The sequence below is a fragment of the Sycon ciliatum genome, chromosome 7 (assembly GCF_964019385.1).
Source record: "Sycon ciliatum chromosome 7, ocSycCili1.1, whole genome shotgun sequence".
Taxonomy (NCBI): Eukaryota; Metazoa; Porifera; class Calcarea; order Leucosolenida; family Sycettidae; genus Sycon; species Sycon ciliatum.
In genome coordinates, this window is record NC_088649.1 from 18,744,851 (window position 1) to 18,770,298 (window position 25,448).

The 25,448-nt window shown below is 45.7% G+C and overlaps 1 protein-coding gene across 1 annotated transcript; it reads right to left on the reverse strand.

The window, feature by feature from the left end:
- Positions 1-233: 233 nt before the first annotated feature.
- Positions 234-14,672, reverse strand: LOC135821668 (uncharacterized). Its single transcript, XM_065334667.1, has 6 exons — positions 14,640-14,672; positions 14,062-14,134; positions 9,902-9,986; positions 5,278-5,625; positions 2,919-3,068; positions 234-439 (listed from the first exon to the last, which is right to left on the reverse strand). Exons 2-6 carry the CDS (start codon positions 14,062-14,064, stop codon positions 234-236), a joined length of 792 nt encoding a protein of 263 aa, XP_065190739.1. The 5' UTR covers positions 14,065-14,134; positions 14,640-14,672.
- Between the last annotated feature and the right edge of the window lie 10,776 nt (positions 14,673-25,448).

Consider the following 25,448-nt stretch of genomic DNA (forward strand, 5'->3'; position numbering starts at 1 on the left):
ATGTCCATCTAAACTTTGAGCTTACAGTTGATTCCAAGTTTGGACTCTGTACAGTGATTTTGGACCAATGGACTCTATATAGGGGTTGGACATCATATAGGGGCTGGACGCTCTACTGAGTCCAACATATATTTTTCACTATTATTCACAAACCCAACTCGTAAAATAAATAATTATGTGGACGTATGAATCGATACACCCATGCTCTGGATGATGTTGGTACTAAAGCAATATTACGTCTCGCCAGAATACATGTATGTATTTATAAAGCGACTTCCAATGCACTCACTTCTACAGTATGTAAGACCGGTTACACGGTGTGTTCCGTTGCGACAGGTTGATGTCGTACCGCCGTACGGTAGTTCACCTTGGGGACAAATCACTGGCGACGTTTCTCCTTCGATCAGTTTGGGAAAGTACTCCGTGGCTGGACAGATTTCTAAACACAGCACGAACCACACAGGACAACACAAATCATGGCATGGATAGGCATCAGGAGTCTGACATCCTCCGAGGCTACAAACCACAGTCAAATCTTCTTCATGCCTGCAAATTGTAGTACCTGTCTGTTGAATTTTACCAGCAAGCATGTGTATATCCAGCAAGACAAGTCAGATCAGAATTGCTCATCACTGAAGTGGAACTCTGATAAAACATAACCCTCCCCCGGGTCCCCCCCCCCCCCCCAGCAGGAAAGAGTACTCGATGCCAGAGTTACCTTTTATCACAACAACACATACATGTACATGAAGGTATGAATTTAATTTTTTAATTTTTTTACTTTTATTCACAAACCCAACTCTTAAAAACGAACTCGGATGGAGAGCCAAGGATTATCTTATGCTCCTTGGTCCTTTTTCTTTTCAAAAACGTAAAATAAATAATTATGTGGACGTATGAACCATTATCACTCTCTTATTATTGACCCCCACAGAAACTTGTGATCTCTAATAGGCCATTCACACGACGTGCAAACATTTGCATGCGTGTGACCGAGAAAACACGGGCAAACCGTGATCCAGTTCAGACGGTGCTGGGCAAACTTTGCAACTGTCAATAGAGAGGTTTTGCATTCCGAATTTCGGAATTATTTTCGGAATGTGGCGGCAGCAGTCGAAAAAGTAGTCGAACTTTCGGAAGTGTGATGGCGAAAGTGCATGGTTTTCCGAAAATAGATTTTCGGCTCTTTCATGTTTGGGAGTGCATATTTGAATACAAAAAAAGTGTATTTTTCATGTTTGTATTTTTGTTTTCTGCTGCTCTCGATTATTTGAAAAAATTTCCACGTATGTAGTTTTGATTTTTGCTGGTTTTGCTGCTCTCGCTGATCTCGCCATGTTGACTAATCTTCTCACACTTCATCACACTCTATCTTCCTTTGCCCTGGAGCCTACTAACAGTACAAGACAGTAGTTCGCCAACCTCGTCTTCAGTTGTTGGATCACTTGGTCCACCATCAGTCCGTCCTCGTCTTCGAACCGCACCCAAATTCAGTTTGACCTGCGCACATGGATTTGATCCTGCTCAACCCCTTCGACGCTCTCCATTTTGTTTTGCATGGCAACCCTTGGAAACGAAGTCGAATCAGATTTTCGGAATGCAAAACACTGAAAATACCGTTTTTCGGAACGCGCTTTTTTCGGAAAAGCACAGTCGAAAATCATTCCGAAATTCGGAATGCAAAACCTCTCTAGTGTATCCATAGTGACCTCCCGAAAATGCCGGGAAATGTTAAATTTTGAATTTTCCTTAGTTCAAGCACTGCATTTGCAGTACGCACTTTAAACAACCGACACTTTTCCTGGCGTGCAAAGATAATCGCGAGCAAAAGGGCCTCGGCCAAGATAAAAAATCAGTTGCACGCGTGAGTCCAAGTTTATCGTATCCGAGTGAATATCCTTGGAAACAGTACGATAAAAGTGAGTTTGCTCGCCGTGTGAATGGCCTATATATTGACCTTTGATAAATACCCACATTCATTCGTGACCACGCCATCAACAGTATCAAATTCAAATAAACTTGCTTGACTCAATAAATACCACTGTACTTTTTCATGCAGCACAGCACTTTTCTCTAAAAATAGTATTTTATAAACAGTATTTATTGGCCTTAGTGGTATTTTATAAACAGTATTTATTGGCTTTTGGGCCAATAACTACTGTTTATAAAATACCACTATATAAAGGCCAATAAATACTGTTTATAAAATACTCCTTTTTAGGGAAAGCGAAGGTCAACATAATTATGTATAATAAATGTACTTCGAAGTAGTAGCCTCAGGATTTATTGCAATTACCTCGGGGGACCTCGGTTTTTATACTGGTATGTAATTGCAATAAATCCTTCGGCTCTACATTTATTATATACATAAGCGGTCAAATATCAGCATATATTGACCGTTTATATTGACCACTTATTTTTGACCACTTAGCCCGAGGACTTAGAACTTTTTCCTCAGCTTAGAAAAAATCAGAACTGAAAGAAGAAAAATCTGAAGCCAAATGTTGGGATTTGAACCCAAACTGTCAGATTCTCAGTCAAAGAACTTGGGGAACATACTACAAGTGACAACTAAAAACTTCTGTTTATAGAGAAGTAATGTCCAATGTAAACGGCATATGCACATACTATGTACTATTACAATAGTATTCCTTTCTTCCTATAAACACAGCTCAAAACAGTTTAGGTATGCTATGTCGTGATAAATCTATTATTGCCCTCATAATCGGTCAATATATGAAATATAGACCTCGTAAAAGACCTCGGGGGACCTCTTTTACTCGTTCTATATTTCATATGACCTCTTTAATCGTGCAATAACAGATACAAACACCCATGCTCTGGATAATGTTCGTACTAAAGCAATATTACGTCTCTCTCAGAATACGTATTTATAAAGCGACTTCCACTGCACTCACTTCTACAGTATTCATCGCCGGTTACATGGTGCGTTCCATCCCGACAGGTTGATGTTGTACCACCGTAGGGTAGTTCACCTTCGGGACAGATCACTGGCGACGTTTCTCCTTCGATCAGGTGGGGAAAGTACTTGGTGGCTGGGCAGATTTCTAAACACAGCATGACCCACACAGGACAACACAAATCATGGCATGGATAGGCATTAAGAGTCTGACATCCTACAACCCAAAGTCAAATCTTCTTCATACGTGCAAATTGCAGTACCTGTCTGTGTATTTGTCTTAATGACTGTAAGACAGGTTTATGCTCGTCTGTGAAACCCAACTGGTGGCAGTGTTTCGAAACACCTTGTATGGTCGGCCTTGTTGTTGTTGTCAACATGACCATGGGCGAACACGACAAGACAAATACTGCCTGCGCGTATGGAGAAGGAAAAATATAGCTTTTAAGCTTTATTTTTCCTTCACCTTGTTTGAAAAAGAGGACTAAGAACAGGTTTAGCACGGATTCTGAGCTAGTAGATCTAATTAAAACAGAGGAAATCACATGGAAACGAGCTATGAAGCAACTATCCACGACTGTCGCAAGATAATAAGCAGTCAGAACGAGCGGTAACAGGGCACAAGCTGAAAGCTGTTGGTTTGCGTCCTGGAGATGTGTTAGAGCTAGGCCTCAGGTCGTTGAATGTCTCCGTAGCCTGTCAGTTTTGTGCCCAGGTATCGGTGGTTGGTTTTGCTTATTTTTTAATTCGCAAACCGAACGGACTGAACATGTCTAATGACAAGGAAGCGAATGAAGTCCAAGTAACCCAGAAATGGGAAACTCGGCAGCAGACACAGATGAAAAGAGAATATAGGAACAGCAGGCTCTCAGCAAAGGAAGAAGAGAAAAGAAGGAAAGAAAAAAAGAAATGAAGAAGAAAATGAAGAAGAAAATCGTGGTCACGGCGAGAAGAAAGCTTTTAGCAAAAAGAAAAAAGAAAGGATAAAGGAGAAATGGGGATACAAATCGTGGTCACGTGGCCAAAGCCGGAGTAGCGGCACGACACAGTAGAGAGGTACATGTGCTTACATATCACAACAACAACAACAGGAACAAGCATGCATGAAGCAAGGGCCATGCCGGCCCAGAAGCGGGAGACACCGACAGGAAGAGAGAAGACAAGAGAGAGAAATCGAAACATTGCTCATCTACACCCACACATCCACATCCACCCACCCACACCACACACACACACACAGACACACCTCAGACCTCAGACCTGCCCATCGCGGAAGCGATGACAGCGAACAGCTATGTTAGACACAGCAACTTGTGCTGGGATTACACCATTCAACAGCTTGCAAGGCTGATGAATTGACCGCCACTATTTTCTTTAGCCTGGTATCCACCACACAGCTGATTGAAGTGACTTTTTCTGGCCAGTGAATCCCTATTTTTCTTTTTTCTTTTTTTTCTACACACACACCACACCACATACTCCGGCATACACTAGCTGTTGGTAACCACCCAGGTTATTGAAAGAAAAGTCAGGAAGAGACCGAGAAAGAGAAGAAAGACGTGTGCGACCATAATCGTCGGGAATTGAACCCGCAACCTATGGATTGGAAATCGACTGCACATACCACCGCACCATATGGGACACACACACACACACACACACATACACACACGCACGCACGCACGCACGAACACACACGCACACACACCAGGGGCGTGGGACACGGTACGGTCACTACGGTAAACGTAACACTATTTGCCCCAAGTACTCTGTGAATCAATAAAATGCACTGATTTGGGCTCTAAATTTCCAAAATTTTCGGCTTAGCAACCCCTGCCCCACGAGTAAATTGTACTTCAGATGGCTGACCGTACCACACTAAAATACCTTCCGACAGCCCTGCACACACACACACACACACACGCACACACACGCACACACACACACACACCATGTACCATGTACCATGTACCATGTATACGCCCGTCGCAAGAGAAGCGCGCAAATCTGCAAATGCACTGGATGTGCATCCACAGATTTTCTCTTATAGCAACGATAGCGAACAACATCTGAATGAGACAGATCAAGACTTGCGCCAGATAACGGTCTAATCCACACAACTGGCGAAGCAATGTGAATCGATGTGAATCCACACACACGCACATGCGTGCGCACACACACGCGCACACACACACACACACACACACACATTCACACATATTCATGCACATCCACACACTTGCGCCCATCGCACTTCCTGACTGCTTATTATCTTGTTACACTCGTGGATAGTTGCTTCATAACTCGTTTCCGTGTGATTCCTTCAATTTTCAACAAAGAACAGGTTGAGGACTTACTCAATTGCACAATCGGCTCAATCGGTACTTCATATTCACATAAGAAGGTAAAATCCGAGTTGATGTTATACCACTGGTGGTTGGATGCCATTTTGGTCGTGCCTCGTGACACGCTCTTCACCCAGAGAGGCGGGCGGACATTCTTAGACATTTTCAGGACATGCTTCTTTATGCACTCGGAGTATAACTCGGAGTAGAGCGTCTCAAGACTCAAAATGTCAGAGTATTTGGCAGAGACCGGCGCCAGGCGCTGGCAGTCCTGTTCCGCTGCCGCGTACGTGGTATAAATGGGTTGTACTCGGCTAGCAATCCGTGTAGAAGTTCTCGAACACAACGTTTCCAGGATACCTGGAAAAGATAGAAGAAATAGAAACCCAACCGAAGTGTGTATAGAAGATATACAAAAGAGCCAGAAGTCATACGGAACTCGTGAGTATTCATGGCCTTTGCCACATTAAATTTTATAGAATACGTGACCTGACAGTGGTTCTCAAAAAGCAAGCAAGTCTGCTTTTTCTTCAGCTTCATACTGATAAATCTAACATCACAGGTTAAAGGTGCGTGCTTTTGGCCGTGATGCCGAGACCTCAGGTCGGCAGAGCCATCAATGCCCCACCATCACTGCTGCGTCTCGGTGCAGCCCCTGCTCAGTAGTTGTCACGTTCGTCCTGGTCTCAGTACCATTGTTTTTCTTTATCATTTTCGAGCTGGGAATAGGCATATGCGGATGATGCCGGCAGAAAATTTGGCAGAATTCGGTCCTTTTTCTGGTAAGTTTCATGCATGTTTGGTATGTGGATAAAGAAATGGAGCAGAATTCGAGGAATTGCCCGCCATAAGGTTTGTATGGTTCTGCCAATTTCACTGCTTTTCGAGCAGAATCTGCCACCTTTCGAGCATTATCCGCACACCCCTTGCTGGGAATGTGAACATAGTAAAAATAGAATAAAAAAACCAGACTTTGGCTGACTCGAGCCCAACACTGCTGGCCTGTTGTTCATGGGAGTCCGTGCCGTCGAACCACAGCCCCTACGAGGCTCGGCACATCGGCCACGCTCGATGGTTCTGCTGGGGCTAGCAGAATTGTCCACGTGTGTCTGGTGTTTCTTTCCACTGCACCTAGTATACAGATATTAGTGGAATTGCCAGTATCATTATACTTCCTTGCATGGACTGTCTGTCACCAGGTACATTGAGACACATGGGGCCAGTGATCCGTTACTCAAGACAAGGGTAATTTGTACCCAGACGCGTGACAAGCCCAGGTTTTGTGTGTTTCACTACAAAATGCATGATCAGCGGATTATTAAAATTTATGATCAGGATATGGTTGTTGTCATGGCATATATGATATATAATTATTATGTATACAATAAATAAGACAAGCTGAGTCGACATTTGTGTATACTTTACCTATGCAATGTAAAACGGTGAAGACAATGTCATTTATTCATTTATTTATTTTATTCCAAGCAATACATGGCTGGGGTAGCCAATGACCACTTTGCGTGGCGATTGCAGTAATGTGCAATAAAACGATGAAAGTAGGAAGAAATAGTGTAGAGAAAAACTAGGATTTTTGCATTGCATGAATAAAGTATACGCAACTGTCGATTCAGCTTGTCTTGTTGATTGCGGTTATCAAATTACTGTCTCCTCGCCGTTTTGTTTACATACACTGCCTTCAACAACCACACACTCTGCACACCACAGCCCTTTGCCTAAAACATCACCGCTACTGCGCTAGCCCCCACAGTCTCACACAGCTTTTTATACCACCCTCTCCTGGCATATATACCGGCATGGTCGGCACCCGATCTTCATGTTGCCTGATGATTGCGTAAGCATGAAACTTAAAGTAGCAGCAAACAAGCCTTGATTGTCCTTGTTGTTCTGTTGTGTATTACGCTCTGCCTTTGTGGTGTTGAGCACTGTCAGCACTCTGGGTACATCCTTCGGTGAATTAGCTCCCACTTCCCGTGGTAGAGCACTCTTACCTTAGCTGTGCTACCCCAACAATGGACACCCCAAGGCGCGTCAACCTCGGATACTCTCTGAAGAATATCCCCTTGCCCAGCCACAAGGAGTACACACTACGTCTCATTGAAAGGACGGAACAACTCATAAAGAGGATGCGCTGGAGAGCAATATTCTACCTACGTGGTGACAGAAAAGAAGACGACCAAGAAGGAGAAAACTTCGGATTCAAAACAAGAAAATGCCCACCGCAAGTGGACGAGATGAAGAAATTCGAAGACGATATGTATGAGATGATTGGCAGCGTGACTTACCGTAGCGTGCATAACGAACTACAGGACAAGATGAAGGAAGACTTACAAACGATCAGCAGCTCCAACGACATAATCGTACCCGCAGACAAAACACGAAACCTGTACAAGATGCCGCCAGAAGAATACAGGAAGCTACTCCACGACAACATCACAAGAAACTACCAAGCGGCACCAGAAGGCTCCTACGACACCATCAACGACGAGGCCAAGAAAATCGCTGCTGATAAGGGCCTGGAGGACCGCATCGACACCATGGCAAAGGCAGAAGCTTTCGTCACCATCAAGGACCACAAAGAAAACTTCCCCCGGAACATACCATGCCGCCTAATTAACCCTGCGAAGCCGGAGATAGGCGTTATCAGCAGAAAGATACTGAGCGGCATAGTGGAATCGCTGCGGGACAAACCCAACATCAACCTATGGAAAAACACATCCTCCGTCATAAACTGGTTCAAGGCAATCGAGGAGAAGGCTAGCCACACGTTCGTGATGTTCGATATAGTGGATTTCTATCCATCTATTTCCGAAAACTTGCTGAGCCTAGCCCTCGCCTACGCTAAGCAGTTCGTGGCAATTCCTGACTGTGACGCCGACATAATACTACACGCGAGGCAGTCACTGCTATTCGGAGCTAACCGAACATGGGCAAAGAAAAACAGAGACGGGCTGTTCGATGTTACCATGGGATCCTTCGATGGCGCTGAAGCATGTGAGCTGGTCGGCGCCTTCCTCCTGGGTAAACTCGAACAGCACTTCAGTAGCGGCTCGGTAGGCCTCTACAGAGACGACGGGCTTGCCGTCCTCCGTAACGCCACTGGCCACAGTGCGGACAAAGTAAGGAAAGCTGTCATCGACACCTTCAAGACGCTGGGGCTAAAAATCACGATAGACGTCAACCTGAACGCTGTTAACTACCTGGACATCACAATGAGTCTCTCCACAGGAACCTACCAACCGTACCGAAAACCCAACGACACCCCACTGTATGTCAACGTCAACTCCAATCACCCACCGCAAGTCCTTAAGAACATCCCAGCTGGAATTAACAACCGACTGGCAAGCATCTCCTGCTCAGAGGCGGTGTTCCGTGATGCTATCCCCATCTACGCGGAGGCCCTCAACGCCAGCGGCCACCCTAGCACGCTAGAGTTCAAACAGAAAACAAGCAAAAAGAAGAAAAGGAAGAGAAAGGTGATTTGGTACAACCCGCCCTACAGCCGTAATGTGAAAACAAACATCGGTGGAAGATTCCTCGCGCTCATTAAGAAGCACTTCCCCCCGCAGTCGAAGCTCGGAAAAATATTCACAAAAAACACCATCAAGATAAGCTACAGTTGCATGCCAAATATGGCTGCACGCATCAAAAGCCACAACAAAGCGGTCCTCTGCCCGCAAACGAAAAAACCGGAAAAGCCCTGCAACTGCCGAGACAAGCCATCTTGTCCACTCAACGGTGAATGCCAAACGACGGAGCTGATATATGTGGCATCCATAACGTCAGGCCCCACCAAAAAGGAATACACCGGTATGTCGGCGCCACCATTCAAGTCACGCCATGCCAACCACATGACTACAACAAGATACGAGAAGTACTCCAGCTGCACTGAGTTCTCCAACTACATCTGGAAGCTGAAGAAATCCAACGCCCAATACGAAGTCGAATGGAGGATAAAAGATCGTGCCCGGGCATACTCCAACATCACGAAGCGGTGTTCCCTCTGTACCAGAGAAAAGTATCACATCCTGAACACGCTAGGGTCACCGTCCAGCCTCAACAAGCGCTCCGAAATGGTGTCCAAGTGCCGACACGAGAACAAGTATCTCCTAAAAAACCACGGTGTCACCTAAACATGTCTCCACAGCCTCCTGCCCACTCCATTCACGTTCACACACCTTGCTCATAACACCCTGCCCACACCAGACATATCCATTTACATTGCGCTATTATCACACTGCTAGCTGTACAGCCTCCTGCCTACAACATCCACACGCATTGTTCACCACCTCCTGCCCACACCAGCCACACACTTCGCGCTCACACTGCACTGCTAGCCCCTGCCTTCAACAACCACACACTCTGCACACCACAGCCCTTTGCCTAAAACATCACCGCTACTGCGCTAGCCCCCACAGTCTCACACAGCTTTTTATACCACCCTCTCCTGGCATATATACCGGCATGGTCGGCACCCGATCTTCATGTTGCCTGATGATTGCGTAAGCATGAAACTTAAAGTAGCAGCAAACAAGCCTTGATTGTCCTTGTTGTTCTGTTGTGTTTACATACATATATCTTCTAGGTATTAATGACTGTCCCTTGGTTTCCCACCTACCTGTTTCAGCTTGTATAGTTCCTATAGCATACATTGCCAATACGAGCAGTCCAAAGACGAGGCTGGCCCCGTGGATCCGTGCAACCTGCAGTAATAACAATAAGGATTCAAAATCGGCATTCATCAGGCAATATGCAATCACCATCCCGATTTCGCCATGCATTACTTTAATTCCTAGGGTACCCCGTAAGAAGGCCTTGAGTCTGTGAGGACTGCCCTATTAAGATATTGTTAGGCCCACAATATATTAATTCATGTAATTCATCAGTTCATGCATATTCATTTGGCCTGGGTAGCTACTTGCGCGTCCATGCTTGCCATAGAGACAACGCAATATAAAGGGCCTGGATAACTTGAAGTTCCTTGGTCTTTCTCTTTTGTATAAATTAACCCTTGGCTCTCCATCTAATATCTGAGGGTTTTGAATACTTTTTCACCTTAATTGTGCAAAGGAAGTGTGTGTTAATTTCACAAGTACATGTAAATACGTGGAAAAAGAACACTGAAGGGAAGGTTTCCTTATTAGTACAGTGCCATCCCCCATAAATGTGCAGTAGGGCAAACCGTAGTTATCGCCGTCGACCGAGCAGGGCGGAATCAAAGCATATCGATTTATATGAGGATAAAGCGATACAATGGTACATGTATAACACAGTTGCGCATGATACGGCTGGCATGGAGACAATCAAGACGTCCAGCACACAGTGCTACTACAAGGGTCTGTGCACTGATGCAACGGTGCATTACGATTGTTTTTTGTGTTTTTTTTTGTTTTTTTTTAAATGATCACAGCTCACAGGCAAAGACAAAAAGTTGCATAGTGGGAGCATAGTGATGGTGAGGCTTTTTGCCCTCAGCCGACGCGAGGTATCGGTGCAATGGGACACAAAACACACCAAAAAAAGTGCTGGCTGAATCACACTTCTATTTACTAAGGCATGAAGACATTGTGTACAACTGATGTAGAAGAAGGCGTGACTAACTTAGTTAAGAGCTAACACCAATTGACCCGCGCTCTGCGAAAACCGACCTTAGGTGCTTCGTAATTTTTTCGAGAAAAAGAACAAAGCGTCACGATCTGTCGATTTGTGAAGATTACAAGGTGAGAGTCATGGCGGAACGAAGCAGAAGACGGTCGCTAGCTCAAATTGCTGTGGGCTTCTCCCCAGAGGTTTTAGCCGAACTCCTTCGCGATGAATAGTCATTTTTTTGCCTGGTCGATTCGCAGTTCTGATGACAGCAGTGCCGAGGAGAGTCGGATGTGGAATCGCAGGACGTAACGCTGATCGAGCTGGACGGTGATGCGGAGGAGAATTTCGATCAGGCGTCGGTTGTGCCACCAGCCCAGCCCCTCAATGCCGGCTATATACAGAGTGCACACCAAGAAAAATCGGTTCAAGTACTGTCTACAATCCAGGAGGCGCGTCACAAGTTTGACACGCGCTGTAGGTGTTCCGCACTGGTGCTGTTTCAAGAGCGTGACACTTGAAACCTTGCTTACACTTACAGCACACACAGCGCAGGTCTTGATCAAGACAGATCGCTGCTTGTGTGTAGGCAGAAAGCTAGACGTGCTCAGGAGACGTGGTGACAGGTGAGGCTACCCAGCGCGTCCAGCATGCTGGGAGATGTGATAGATGGGGCTCAACAATACTACTCTGAACTACTGAAGTACCATGAGTACAGTCACTGGCTGGTGTGGAAGTCATGTACATGCATGTCAGGAAGTCTTTGTGTGTGCCTCCAGGATCAAGCCATGGGTGCTGAAATCTACAGGCTGCTGTCAGTGCAAGTGAAATCCGCCCAACACAGAACTCTGGAATGCACTGCCTGTGGAAGATGTTGTGGAGCTGAAGCATTTTATAGAGCATTATGCTATGCTAGTATTATGCTATAGTTCATGGCCTCCCTTAACCTGCGGCTCCACATGGGCACAACAAGCCAGTACCAACATACATGTATTTGCCCAGTATCACTACGAAGAAGCTTGTTCACCAGGCGTTCACAAAGCCTGGTGACAAAGCTGCATACAGTACGTTTGGCAAGATTTGGAAAAGAGACTGCCATGATATCACCGATTACGAAACAATGTGTGTGGCTGATGTAGACATAACTAGATGTTCTAACTACCAGTACCATATAAAACTATCAATCATGATCCTTTAACCCGGCATTGTACCTAGCTTATTCACTACTTTGCACCTGCCTCTACGCATCACTCCGGCTGGCATATCCTCAAACAGAGCCAAATACCTCTTCCACCAGATTCGTGAGCAACACCATCCACAGAACAGAGATAGAATGTGTCTATCTCCACAACAGCAAGATCCGATACCATCATAAACCTTTCCTTTTGAGGATTATGACATACAGATTTATTCTGCAAAGTTTGGTTGCAATCATCCTGCTTGAACTCTGATAGCATTGGTTCCAAAATGTAGCATAAAATCCTGGATTTTTGCTATTTTTCCTCACACAAGGGAATGGTCTCAAACTGCGGAGAGTGCTCAATGCAAGCGAGGCAGAGCTTCATCACACACAAGCGGAAAAACCGTCAGAGATCAAATTCCATTACACAGTGTTTCACCGTTCAAGCAACGGATCATCAGATGGATGATCAAACAAAGTATGATACACTGGTTATATACTCAGAAGGTGTGAACTCCGTCACTATGGAGTGTGAAGATTATCATTATGTCGGGTCCCGGATGTGACAAGTCCATTTTTCATGATGCATTGTACAGATTGCCTAGGTGCTAGATGAGGGTGGACTTGTCACATCCGGGACCCGACATAATGATAATCTTCACACTCCATAGTGACGGAGTTCACACCTTCTGAGTATATAACCAGTGTATCATACTTTGTTTGATCATCCATCTGATGATCCGTTGCTTGAACGGTGAAACACTGTGTAATGGAATTTGATCTCTGACGGTTTTTCCGCTTGTGTGTGCTATTTTTCCTCCAAAAATTGCAGGAAAAGTGCAAAGAAATTGTCATTGTATCTAACTGAATATGTATGCAATCCACCTTAAACTTCACCAGAAGTTGAAGAAAGGGTCATGGGTCAACAATCCAGCACAAACTCAATTTCGCCAAAATAGCACCTAAGGTCGGTTTTCGCAGAGCACTGGTCAATTAGTATACATGAACGGAGCACAGCTGTATGTACATGTACGCCATACACGCCTGTGCAAGCGCCTCGAAATTCAGCTACTGCTGGACATAAACCTTCACCAGATCTTCTTTTTTTTAAACTTTGTTTTGCTTCGCACAATCCAAATGGAAATTTCTTCCCAATGACAAGGTAGTGAAGCATTCGGACTCTACTCTGCGAGCTGATCTCATCACACTTACTATAATAGAGAGGTTAAGTTTCATGTAAAATTCTAACGTCTGTGAGCTTTTACGTCACAAATTTAAAAAAACTCACGTAAAATTTGACTTGTTTTACGTGAGTTGACTGTCCCGCACGTAAGTTTGTGACGTGGGTTTTTGGGAGTTTCGCTTGGTTAGGGGCCTTCCGTAAATACCGATACTTATTTAGAAACGAAAACTTGTCGTTTCTCTTCAACCCCCCCCCCCCCCCCCACCCCCCCTCCCCCTCCCTGAGAAACGAACACATACAAATGGAACATAGCATACTTTTGCTCACGCACGCAAAAATGTACATTGATATTTTTCGAGAAACGAACAGGCGCTCAGCCCCCTCCCCTCTAAACGACTAGTTTTGGTTTCTAAATAAATATCGATATTTACCGATGGCCCCTTATCCCGACCGAATTTGTGTGAGTCACCGGAGTTTTATCGAGTTTGTTGGAAGATATTATATTTGTGTGAACTAAACCCGAATCCTGCCAGGTAAAATTTCACGTCATGTCGCACGTGTAACTTAACCTCTAAAATTTACACGTAACGTGAGATTTGCACTGCGTTTTGAAAAAAAGGCAAAACAACGTGTTACTTAACCTCTCTAATAGTAGATCTTACCATTTTTTGAATTATTTTAATGGCTCTGAATACAGTCTAATGGCATAAAATTGCAGTAAATACAAACTTATGTAAATAATAACAATTGTACTTCCAAATGTACAACTACGATGTACTTAGTACAGTCATGTCAAAAACCGGGCTTGGACACCGAACACAACTCTTACCATTTTGTAAGGCGACAGTGCGAGCACGGCTTAGACAATATCGTATCACGCCCACCTTCAACTTGTCAGACTTCTGTCAAAACGAAAATAGCACACGGAGGCGAGCAAAGGAAGTCAACAGAAGTGGAGGAAGAACACGGAAGAAGGGACAACTACGCACGAACGCCCCCCCCCCACACACATATACACACACATACATACACACACACGCACACGCATACACACACACGCACACACACACACACATAGACACAGACACATAGACACACACACATAGACACACACACACCCACAAACATACACACACACATATACGCACACACACACACACACACACACACACACACACACACACACACATTCACACACACACACACACCCACACATACACCCCCCCCCCCCACACACACACACACATGCACACACGCACACACACACACATACACACACACACACACACACACACACACACACACACACACACACACCCACACACACACACACATACACACATACTAGACAAACAAGAAGCTGGGGGCGGGGAGCGACAAGCCAACATCAAGGCTCTCTTGCTTTACCTGGAGCAGCTCCTGCACTGGCTTCTTGAGAAATGAGTGTGCTGGCCCACCTGTCCACTTTTTATACACAGTATTGAGGTTAAGCGATAACGTCAAATCCGCCATAATTATAATTATAGGAGCCAGTTGGGGTGGCAAAATGCCCAAAGCGGGTACAGAAACCCCTTATATACATGAAGACGAATATGGAGTGGCTAACATACTATATGATGTGTATCGCAGAAATCGATCGGATCGAGAAAGTGCTCCGAAAGGATAACAAGAAGAAACAAGCCCTTATGAGGTGGAAAGGCTACTCGGCAAGATTCGACAGCTGGGTCCCTTTTGATCAATTCACTTGGTCGTGATCACGGAACAGAAAAAATCACGGGGTACTAAACTACTAGCTGTCAGGGTTGCACTACTACCGTAAAGTAACGCCAGAGCGCCCCGTCTCGCGAGAGCGCCCCACCTTGATTTTACAGCCTGAGAAAGGAAAATCGTATGGCAGAGTGCAACGAAGTTTGTACGATGTGAGAATCTCAGTGTACTAAGGTCACGCTTGGCAGGGTTTTGTGTGGAGCTTGTGTCCGCTCGAAGGTACGGATTTTCTGCAAAACGTGCAATATGTGTACAAGGTTCATGTCGTATGACCTACAGACAGCAGACCACCTCCACAATACGACCACGAAAGGATGAGATGGTGGGGCGCTCTGGCGGTACTTTACGGTATACGGTAGTGGTAGCCATGCATGCAAGAAGAAACTCACCTGTACAAAAAGGCAAACTCAGCGATAAAAGCCCCTGGAAGGGGTCCCAAAGCGGCGCAGTGGTAGAGGTAACTGCACTAGGGGGTATCCAACCACATGCACGTGTTGGAGTTCAGTGTTCTAGATGCGGGTAGTAGTAGTAGTAGTACTAGTAGTAGTAGTAGTAGTGGAATTTATTATTTTGATAGGGAAGGCCCTGCAGACGTTGCCGTCTTGTTACAGGGAACCCTAAGTGCTCTTTACAGAGCGAAACAAAAACGGATAGATGCTCAACCTGACGAGACGAGACAGGCAGAGAATTCCACCTATCAGCGCCAAGGAAAGAAATGCAGAACATGCCATATCTAGTGGTAGCAGCGGGCAAAGAAAGTGAAGAGAATGATTGCCCTCTAGTGCGCCTCTCGGTGCGGGTGTAGCTCAGATGTTGTTGTTGTTGTTTGTTGTTTGGCTTTATTTAAAGTGGAGTTCCAAAACAGGCCTAAACCTAATGACAATGGTCCCACTGATAATAAGAGAAAAGAAAAATATATAATAATAAGCGGACAAACAGAACCAAGAAGAAGATACAGCTGTAGTTAGATAACTAATATGAGCACGGCAGCAGGGGAAAAAAAGTCACAAGCACGGCAACCGGGAAGAAACGTGAGTGAGAGAGAGGAGAGAGAGAGAGAGAGAGAGAGAGAGAGAGAGAGAGAGAGAGAGAGAGAGAGAGAGAGAGAGAGAGAGAGAGAGAGAGAGAGGGAGAGAGAGAGAGGTAGTGAAGCAGATGAGTTCATCCTAGTTGACGGTACTGCCTAACAAAAAGGCCAGGCTTAGCGATTTGAAAGTGGAGCGCTTTCTTTCGAGGCGTGCTGTGTCTGGGAGCTGGTTCCACAGGATAGCTCCAGCATGGCTAATGCGCTTAGCTGAGGATGCAGTGGGGGAGACAGGAATGATGAGTAACTTGCTGCTCCCTCCTCGTGTTCGGAGAGAGGGACTACGGGTGAAAAAGCTTGCAAACAGAGTACTTGAAGATTTGTTCAGGCAGCGCCAAATGAATACAAGAATGTGCATGTGGGTGTATATGCTGAGGGTATGGGCATTCATGCGTTCAAGTAAGGGAGCCGTGTGAGTGCGAGGGGCTGCCCTGCACACCGAGCGAGCCGCACGTTTGAACAAACTATTTAGGCGCTTATCCTGATAAGACGATAAGAAAGGGGCATAGGCAGCAGATGCATAGTCAAATTCTGATAGTATAAAGGACCTGAAAAACTGAACACGGCAAGAAAAAGGCAAACATGCTGCACTTCGATTTAGTAGCCCAATCTAGATCTAGACAATATGGAACGTGCAAATGGTCCAAATAATTGCATTGTTCTAAGTTTGGAAATACTCTTTGGCAGCCGGCTAGCCGCGTTAACTAAAGACTGTGACTTGTGCTTGTGACTTTTTTCCCCTGCTGCCGTGCTCATATTAGTTATCTAACTACAGCTGTATCTTCTTCTTGGTTCTGTTTGTCTGCTTATTTTTATATATTTTTCTTTTCTCTTATTATCAGAGGGACCATTGTCATTAGGTTTAGGCCTGTTTTGGAACTGCACTTTAAATAAAGCCAAACAACAACAACAACAACAACAACAACAACAACAACAACAACAACAACAACAACAACAACAACAAAGACAAAGCGGCGCAAATCACTTGTACGAGGTCCTAAAGAGGCTCCAGGGGCAGTGCTAGCGCTAGGCCTCGTAGAACTATGTGTACCCAACAACCACCTAGCTAGTCCCCAGACTAGACATATCCATATGAAGATGCTTGCCACAAATACTTGCACGTTCCGCACCTTTATGCGATACAAGTCAGATAGTACGTTTTGTATTTTGTATTTATATCATTATCTCATGGCACATCATGATGACGGCCAGTAAAACTGAGACAAGGGTGAAAGCCAACCACAGCAGTAAAACAGATAAAAGAATACAAATAAGAGGCAAAGAAGGCAAAGGAGGAGACAAACCAGCAGGATATACATGAAACCTATAATTGAGCAGAGATTTTAGCAACAAAATTATCCATCGACGTGCTGGTCTTGGCCTGCGTTGGTAATGTTGCCCAAAACACATAGCCAGCAAAGATCGGGGATCTAGTGAATAGGGTGGAGGCAGCGCGTGGGAGACTGAGTGAGTTCCGGGTATTCCGTGTTTCGGAGAACCAATTATAAGCCTGCATATGCAAGGGTATTTTATTTAGTAATATTTTATGTATGAGAACACAGAGGTGGTACTTATGTCGAGTGGAAAGGGGACTGATCTTGGCAATTTCGTAAAGACTAGCGGAGGGAAAGCGACGATCTTTGCTAAATAAGATTTTAAGGAGCATGCGGTTATGGGTTTCTAGCTTGTTCAATACAGTAGTAGTTATGCCAGACCAAGCAGTATCACAGTAGTCAAGTAAGGGCAATATATAGCAACGATAAAACAAGCGTTTGCAAGAAAGAGGAAGATGTCTACAGTGGGCTTGAAGAGCCCCAAGGATGGAGCTTGTGCGCTTGCAGACATACTGCACATGGGGTGACCACGACAATTTAGAGTCAATAATAACGCCAAGATGCTTATGCTCTTCAACAATACGAATAGCAACACTTGAAGAAGGAAAACAAAGTGGCAGGGAAGGGGGAGACGGGGAAATGTACATAGCTGCCGTTTTATCAACGTTTGGCTGCAACTTCCAATCATGCATCCAGGTTATAACTTTCCCAATGCTATCTTGCATGGCTTCGTGCAGTCGTATAGGGCAAGCATTGGAGCAAAGCAGAGCTGTGTCGTCAGCGAAAAGGCTGACACCAGGGGCAATATCGGGGAGGTCATTAATATACAGGAGAAATAGCAGTGGCCCAAGGATTGAACCCTGGGGGACTCCAGAAGTAACGGGTAAAGGCTCCGATAACACAGTTGAGAGGCGTACAAGCTGATGTCGGTTAGAGAGATACGATGAGAGCCAGCCGATTGCCTTGCCATCAATGCGATATACTGTTCGCAGCTTAGCTAAGAGACCCCTGTGTCAAACAGTGTCGAAGGCCTTTGCGAGATCGAAGAAAACTAAACCAACATGGTTATGGGCGTTCCGGGCGGTGTGGATGTCTTGCACGAGGCGGGTAACCTGGTACCTGGTGGAGTCACCCCGACAAAAGCCCGACTGTGCTGGCGAAAGTGAAATGCGAACATGATCATAAATGATGTCATATACAACACGTTCGCACACTTTCGATAAAGTAGAGAGCAATGAGATAGGGCGATAGTTGCTGGGGGTTTGCCGTGCGTCACCCCAAATCCTTCTATAATAATGGGTTTCTGTACCCGGTACCCGCTTTGGGCATTTTGCCACCCCAACTGGCTCCCATATATGGCGGATTTGACGTTATCGCATGACATTACCAATCTTCATATGGATAGTCCGTAGACTACAGTGTGCATGTAGCTACAATGTAGTTTGGTGGTTGGGTACGCTGAGTCGCTGATGTACTTGTCTGCAACTTTTCTTCAACCACTTACCGAGGTGTGGTGAGCCCATAAGTGGGATATCCATATAAAAATCGCTCTGTGAGCGGTTCTGAAAAACCTTTACTGGTACTGCCCCGTCGTAAAAGTAAGAAATTAGAACTGGCCCATTGTCCCCCCAAATGCGAACTGATCCACCTAAATCGCGAATGACGGGACCCGAACGCACCAGTAGCACGAGGTCGGGAGGGCACAGGATCACGGCAATTATCATAGGGTAACACCAGTAGTAGCAGTAGAATTTATTATTTTGATAGGGAAGCCTACCGCTAGTACAGTACATGGCCTATGGTCCGGACCAACGTCCCCATCTGCATCCACAGGTAGGAACCTCGTGCTACTGGTGCGTTCGGGTCCCGTCATTCGCGATTTAGGTGGATCAGTTCGCATTTGGGGGGACAATGGGCCAGTTCTAATTTCTTACTTTTACGACGGGGCAGTACCAGTAAAGGTTTTTCAGAACCGCTCACAGAGCGATTTTTATATGGATAATTTCAGCTCTTTTTCCGTTCCCTCCCCACCCCAACCGAAGGTAAACATGTTGACCACGCGCGTGATGTACTGTATGTAGCCATGCGACTGCAATAACACACTGATACATACCAGCCCTCCCCGCCTCGCTACCCCGCACACAGATACACAAACATGTGTATGCACACGGCACACACACGTGGCCACGCACACATACGCACATGCACACGACACAAACAGGAAATTCTTCATGTATAATGCCATGCAAAGCAGTGGCCACCGTACTTGAGGAAGTCAGTTGTGAAACAAAAATAATTCAACTACAGCGTGTAGACAAGCTGACGGCCAAAGCACAACATAGCAAACATGACATTTGCCCAAGGATTGCAGTTTGCAGACCATGCCATGGAAGCAGCGAATACAGAATGTAATATCATACAAAGTGACAAGCAAGGACGTGGCCATCATACACCAGAAACTTGCAGAAAGTCACATATCCAACAGATAGAGAAGTGAACAGCAATCTGATACAGCCCACACAGGACAAAGCGGACCTGATACTCGTCCCAGGATCGCATGTGGCAAACCCTTTTCAATGCATAACATGCAGGTGTACGTTAGACGCATGAACACCTGACCGTGTCGCCAGCATACAATGTCATCACATGTTTACCCCACAAGTTACACACATGCACAGTAGAAGCACAATGAAAGCAATGGAAAGGTACGATGTGGTTGCTGAAGCATCTTCACACTTCAAATTCAGACTTCAATGTGGTCGTCACGGGATGATATACCTGCAAGATACAAGTGATGAAGAAAGGAAGCAGAAGGTCGTGAGGTAGGCTATGAGACACCCATGTCTGTTCAGGGCTAGTGCACTCACACGGAGAATTGTCATAATCGAGCATTTCCCAAACTGAGAAGTGCAATGAAATCCACTTGCATGCACAGGAGCAATTTTGCAATACAGTCGTCCCTCTCTAATCCAGCACTTTATAAACCAGCACCCTTGATAAACCAGCACAATTTTCAGTAGCCAAAATGTCCTTTTCATGCGCATTGCAGCAGTAAATCCGATTTGTTAATCCAGCACCCTCCTCAATCCAGCAGATTTCCGTGGCACAAACGGTGCCGGATTATAGAGGGACCACTGTATTATGATGCGCAATTCGACACGATCTGCGATGCTGCGTGCGATGTGCCCTGCTGTCATGATAGGGACAGTCACCGCAGTATGTTTTGTCAACGTCGCCCGTGCACTCTTCTGTCAAGTCCAAAGTGCTCACATACTTGGCAATGTTTTTGCAGTGATTAACTTTTATCCTAGTTATGTCACGGGTAACTTTAATGAAGTACCCGCAGGCCGTGTCGATCTGCACATCGTCCACTCTCTCATGTACTTGGCCTGCTTTGTCTGTGTATCCATTTCATGTGCGATCCACAAAATCGACTAGACAGTGGGTGCAATACGCTCTCTACCTGAAGACGTTCTTCTGGCGACATCTCGCCATGTACTTGGCCTGGCTTTGTCTGTGTATCCATTTCATGTTCGATCAACAAAATCTCAATGCACTACAGAGACTAGACAGTGGGTGCAATACGCTCTCTATCTGAAGACGTGAACCATTAAATTTTTTGGAAAAGTTATACGTACACCTGAAACGTAATGAAGTACAGGAATAGAGAGAGTGACTACAATACGCTCTCGACCTGATATAGTGATAACGTGAGTACAAGACACTCTCCACCTGATAACGTGTTAGAAGGTAACATGTCTACAGTCCCACCGTACCCTTCCGACACGACTGTAGACCATTACATTTTTTTGAGAAGTTATACGTACACCTTAAACGTAATGAAGTGCAGGAATAGAGAGAGTGACTACAATACGCTCTCGACCTGATAACGTGAGTACAAGACACTCTCCACCTGATAACGTGTTAGTAGAAGGTAACAGGTCTACAGTCCCACCGTACCCTTCCTCATTCCTCATTCACCATCGCGCGATACCCTGGCACACACTGGCAACATATCAATGGGGTGCCTTACCGTGGTCTAGAGGAGACGTCTTCGCAGCAATATTTTCCCTCCTGCGCATTCAGTCGCCGACGCGACAGCGTTCACGGGGCCGTTCCAGTTGCGGAAGACATTCGATTCATCGGGCCAATTCAGCAACAGGGCCGTGGGCACACAGGGGGCAGAGGAGAGACATTGTTAGTGGACAAGAAATATGCAGTGGCAAGTGGCGAGTGCCGCATGGATGTCAAGTTGTCATGCACAATTCAGCTATTACTTACGGTCCAGCTAGTCCTGCCATTGCTCGCTCGTCCTGGTTCCTCCTCGTTCGTCTTCCTGCACGTCTGCACTTCTCCTTCCCCACCGTTGGCTTTGCGGTACGGGGGTGCCGGAAGGAATTCCCACCATGTATCCATGTACATGAAGTCCCACCATGACTCTCCAAGTACATGTCCACGGCCACGTCAGCAGTTTGTATAGTACCGGAAGGAGTTCCCACGATGTCTCCGAAGGCCTAGAGCGGACGTCTTTGCAGCAATTCTTTTCGCCCTGCGCATTCAGTTCGCCGACGATGTCTCCAAAGGCAAAGGCCTAGAGCCTAGTAGAGGGGACGTCTTTGCAGCAATTCTTTTCACCCTAGTACCCTGCACATTCACTCCGCCGACACGACAGCGTTTACGGGGCCGTTCCAGGTGCAAAAGGTCCACGTCAGCAGTTCTCAACTATTTCGCGTACGGGATAGTCGCCGCGACAGCGTTTAAGGGGTCGTTCCAGGTGCAAAAGGTATCCATCAATGGCACTTTGCAGTATGGGGTACGGAAAAGGGGCCTCCTCGTTCGACTTCGTCGACTTCTGCAGTTCTCCTTCCCGTCAGGGGTACCGAAAGGGGCCTCCTCGCAGTTGTCCTTGCCGTCAGGTCCACGTCATGCAATTCTCAACTATTTCGCGTACGGGATAGTCGTCTTTGTCGTACGCGACATCGACGTTTACCGAGTGGCATTGGCACAAGCAGACCGTTGACGGGGTCGCGTGTCAAAAAAGTATCAACAACGTGTCGACTACGTGTCGACCACGTGTATAGCGGTACACTCAGCGGTACACTAATTCTCGTGCCATTCTCGTGTCACAAAACTGGAACATCGAGTACCAGTATGGAAAGGCTTCAGACAGGAAGCCTTTCCAATACGTATAGATTATAGACAGGTTAGGAGGTCTATACAGGATATATAGACCGAGTAAAAGACCGAGGTCCCCCGAGGTCTTTTACGAGGTCTATCCTGTATAGACCAACTATGAGGTCTATAATCTATTTATCGTGTTCTCCACGCAATAGTTTCTCTTCATATACGACATATCCTTGTAATTCTAGTATTATACTGTAGCCTATACCGCATTGTACTGCATTTAAAGTCAAGATCATTGTTTAAACTAGGTTCAGCATCGGTAGCACAGTGGCTGGGTGGTAAGGAAGAGTGACTGAGATTCACAAGGTTGTGGGTTCAAATCCCATCTTGTGTATTTCTGCTTTCTTAATATTTCTTTTTCTAAGTTGGAGAGAAAATTTCTAAGTCCAAGAAGTTCTAAGGAGTCAAATATAAGTAGTCAAATATATCGTGTATTTGACTAAGCAGTCAAATACGCGATATATTTGACTGCTTAGGTATCAGGGAAATTAGTGGGGTCAAATACTAAGGCCTCGGTCACACTACGGCAGTTTGAAGCTGGACGCAGCGTCAAGCCGCAGCACTTGACGGAGACGTGGGGTCACATAGTGTTTTTTTTTTTTTTTGCTGCTCATGACTGCCGCGGCTTGACGCATTTGTCTACGTCACAAAACCACCAGGAAAACTCAATGACGACACGGATTCCCACGGAAACCGGCCTTTTGCTTATTATACAAAAAAATTGTCGGACAAAGTTTTCGAATTTTTCATTGATTTTTGATTACAAGAAGACGAAAGGTACTAGGTCCACGCGTGCACGATCGTTGTTGTTTCTTTCCGAATTTGAATCCATTTTCAGTTGTAGTGTCATTGATCAGGCAAGAAAAGTCCGCATCGCAGCTGTGTTTCTCCTGACTTCGTCATACTGGTTGTCCTTTTTGGGGCTCTTGACGACAACACAACACTCACAAGTCAACAGGCTCCAGTTGGCCGATGACCCACTTAAACAACTGGTCCTTTCTCGACATCATTTTCTTCTCAGAAAACGCCTCGCTCTTCGGCCAGGTTCGGAGCAGAGCAGCCTCGGCCTCGTACATTGTAGGTCCAAGGACTCATCTCGAACAAAAAGAGGGAACAAAACAAACCTTGAACAGGCGGTTGTCGAATAACTGCTCAACTCAAGCAAAGTGTCTTGAAACTAATTTTACTTGAAAGACACTGTTTTTCCGCCAAGCGTCACTCCCATCAGCGGCAACGCAGCCGATTTCCCCACGTCAGACGCAGCAGCGTCTGACGCTCAAACTTCCCGCGTTGCGTCAGTTGCCATGGAAAAGCTCATGATTATGACGCTGACGCAGCATTTTTGCCGTAGTGTGACCGAGGCCTAAGCAGGCGATAAATTATTATAATTATATTCTTCTTTTACTAGGGAATTCCCAACAGGCGTCAGCTCCTTTTTACAGGGAACCCTGGGTAAAATTTGATGGATGAGCGAAATTCAGCTGGTGAACTAGACATGCGGCAAGCAGGTGGAAGTGTTTTCCACCTGGCAGCGCCCAAATAAAAAATTGCACTAAAGCCATGTCGGGTGTTAGCGGGGGGCAGAACAAGAGCAGCAGAGACTTGGCCACGGGTGGTGGCTACAGTGCGAGCACCATGGGCGCACAAGGTAAAGCGGTCTCGCAGAAGAGGACTAGCAAGTCCATTCAGGCAGCGGTAAACAAATACATAGGTTTTGAAGGATAAGTAAGCTTAATTAAGACAATAATGGGTTATGTACTCTTGCTATTACTCACAAAAGGCACAAGAGAGGTTTACGTCGCAACTCCGGGTTCCCCGCGATAATAATAATAATATCTTTATTAGGATGACCCAGAGACTTGTCGCCTATCAAGCGATCTTCAGGTAACTTGTAACATTAAATTTTATTATTATTTTACTTGTAAAATATTTTTACAGGGCAATCTCCACATGCACATGCCTAAGGCCTTCTTACACTTTTAGAGGGTACGACCCTAAATATGCCAATACAAGGTTAAGGACATGTACAGTGGGACTGGGCCAGTATATCCACCATAGTTTGGTGATGGTTAGGCTCCGGCGGATAATGCTAGCATTATATCTAGCATATTTAGCACTTTCTGGAAACTAGCATTGCACTAGCATAATCAGCAGGTTTTGCAGAAAACTAGCATATTCTTGCGAAAACTAGCATAATTGTTGCAAAACATGGGATTTTCACGAGGCGGGCGCGCAGCCTTGATCATGCATGATGATGATTATGTGGCAGTGCAGACTGCAGTGGTGAGGACGGTCGATGGGATCCGTACGGGACCAGTCGATTGCAGAGAAATATACACGCAAACTAATTATAGAACTGTGTTTGCATCCGACAACACTGGTTCACTTGAAATCTTCAATGTCTAGCCCTCTACTACTTGTAACTGTAAGTAAAATTAGTTGTAGTAGATCTATGACTCTGGCTGGGAGTCTGGGCACAAGAGTTGGGAAAAAAAACTTGTGATGATTGTACATGAGAAGGCGGTGAGAATGGGAGCGTTTCGTTTCCACCAACTAAGTTACTTTTGCTTATTATTCTTTGTTAGCTGATGAAGAACACACGTCATGGCTATGTCCGAGCAAGCAGCCAGAGACATTGCTGATCTAGTAAGCAGGAGCGATGATCACTTTGATTCCGAGTTTGTCGATGAAGACGCATCAGAATCAGAGTCCGAAGAGGACGAGGTCAGGACAGGGTGTGAACGTCTTCCCGAACGAGCCAGAGCAGCGATTTCCCGAAAACGATCTTTCCAGAGAAGTGGGAAGGAGTCCGTCGCTAAGCGTGGGCGAATTGCCGGTGGAAGTTCC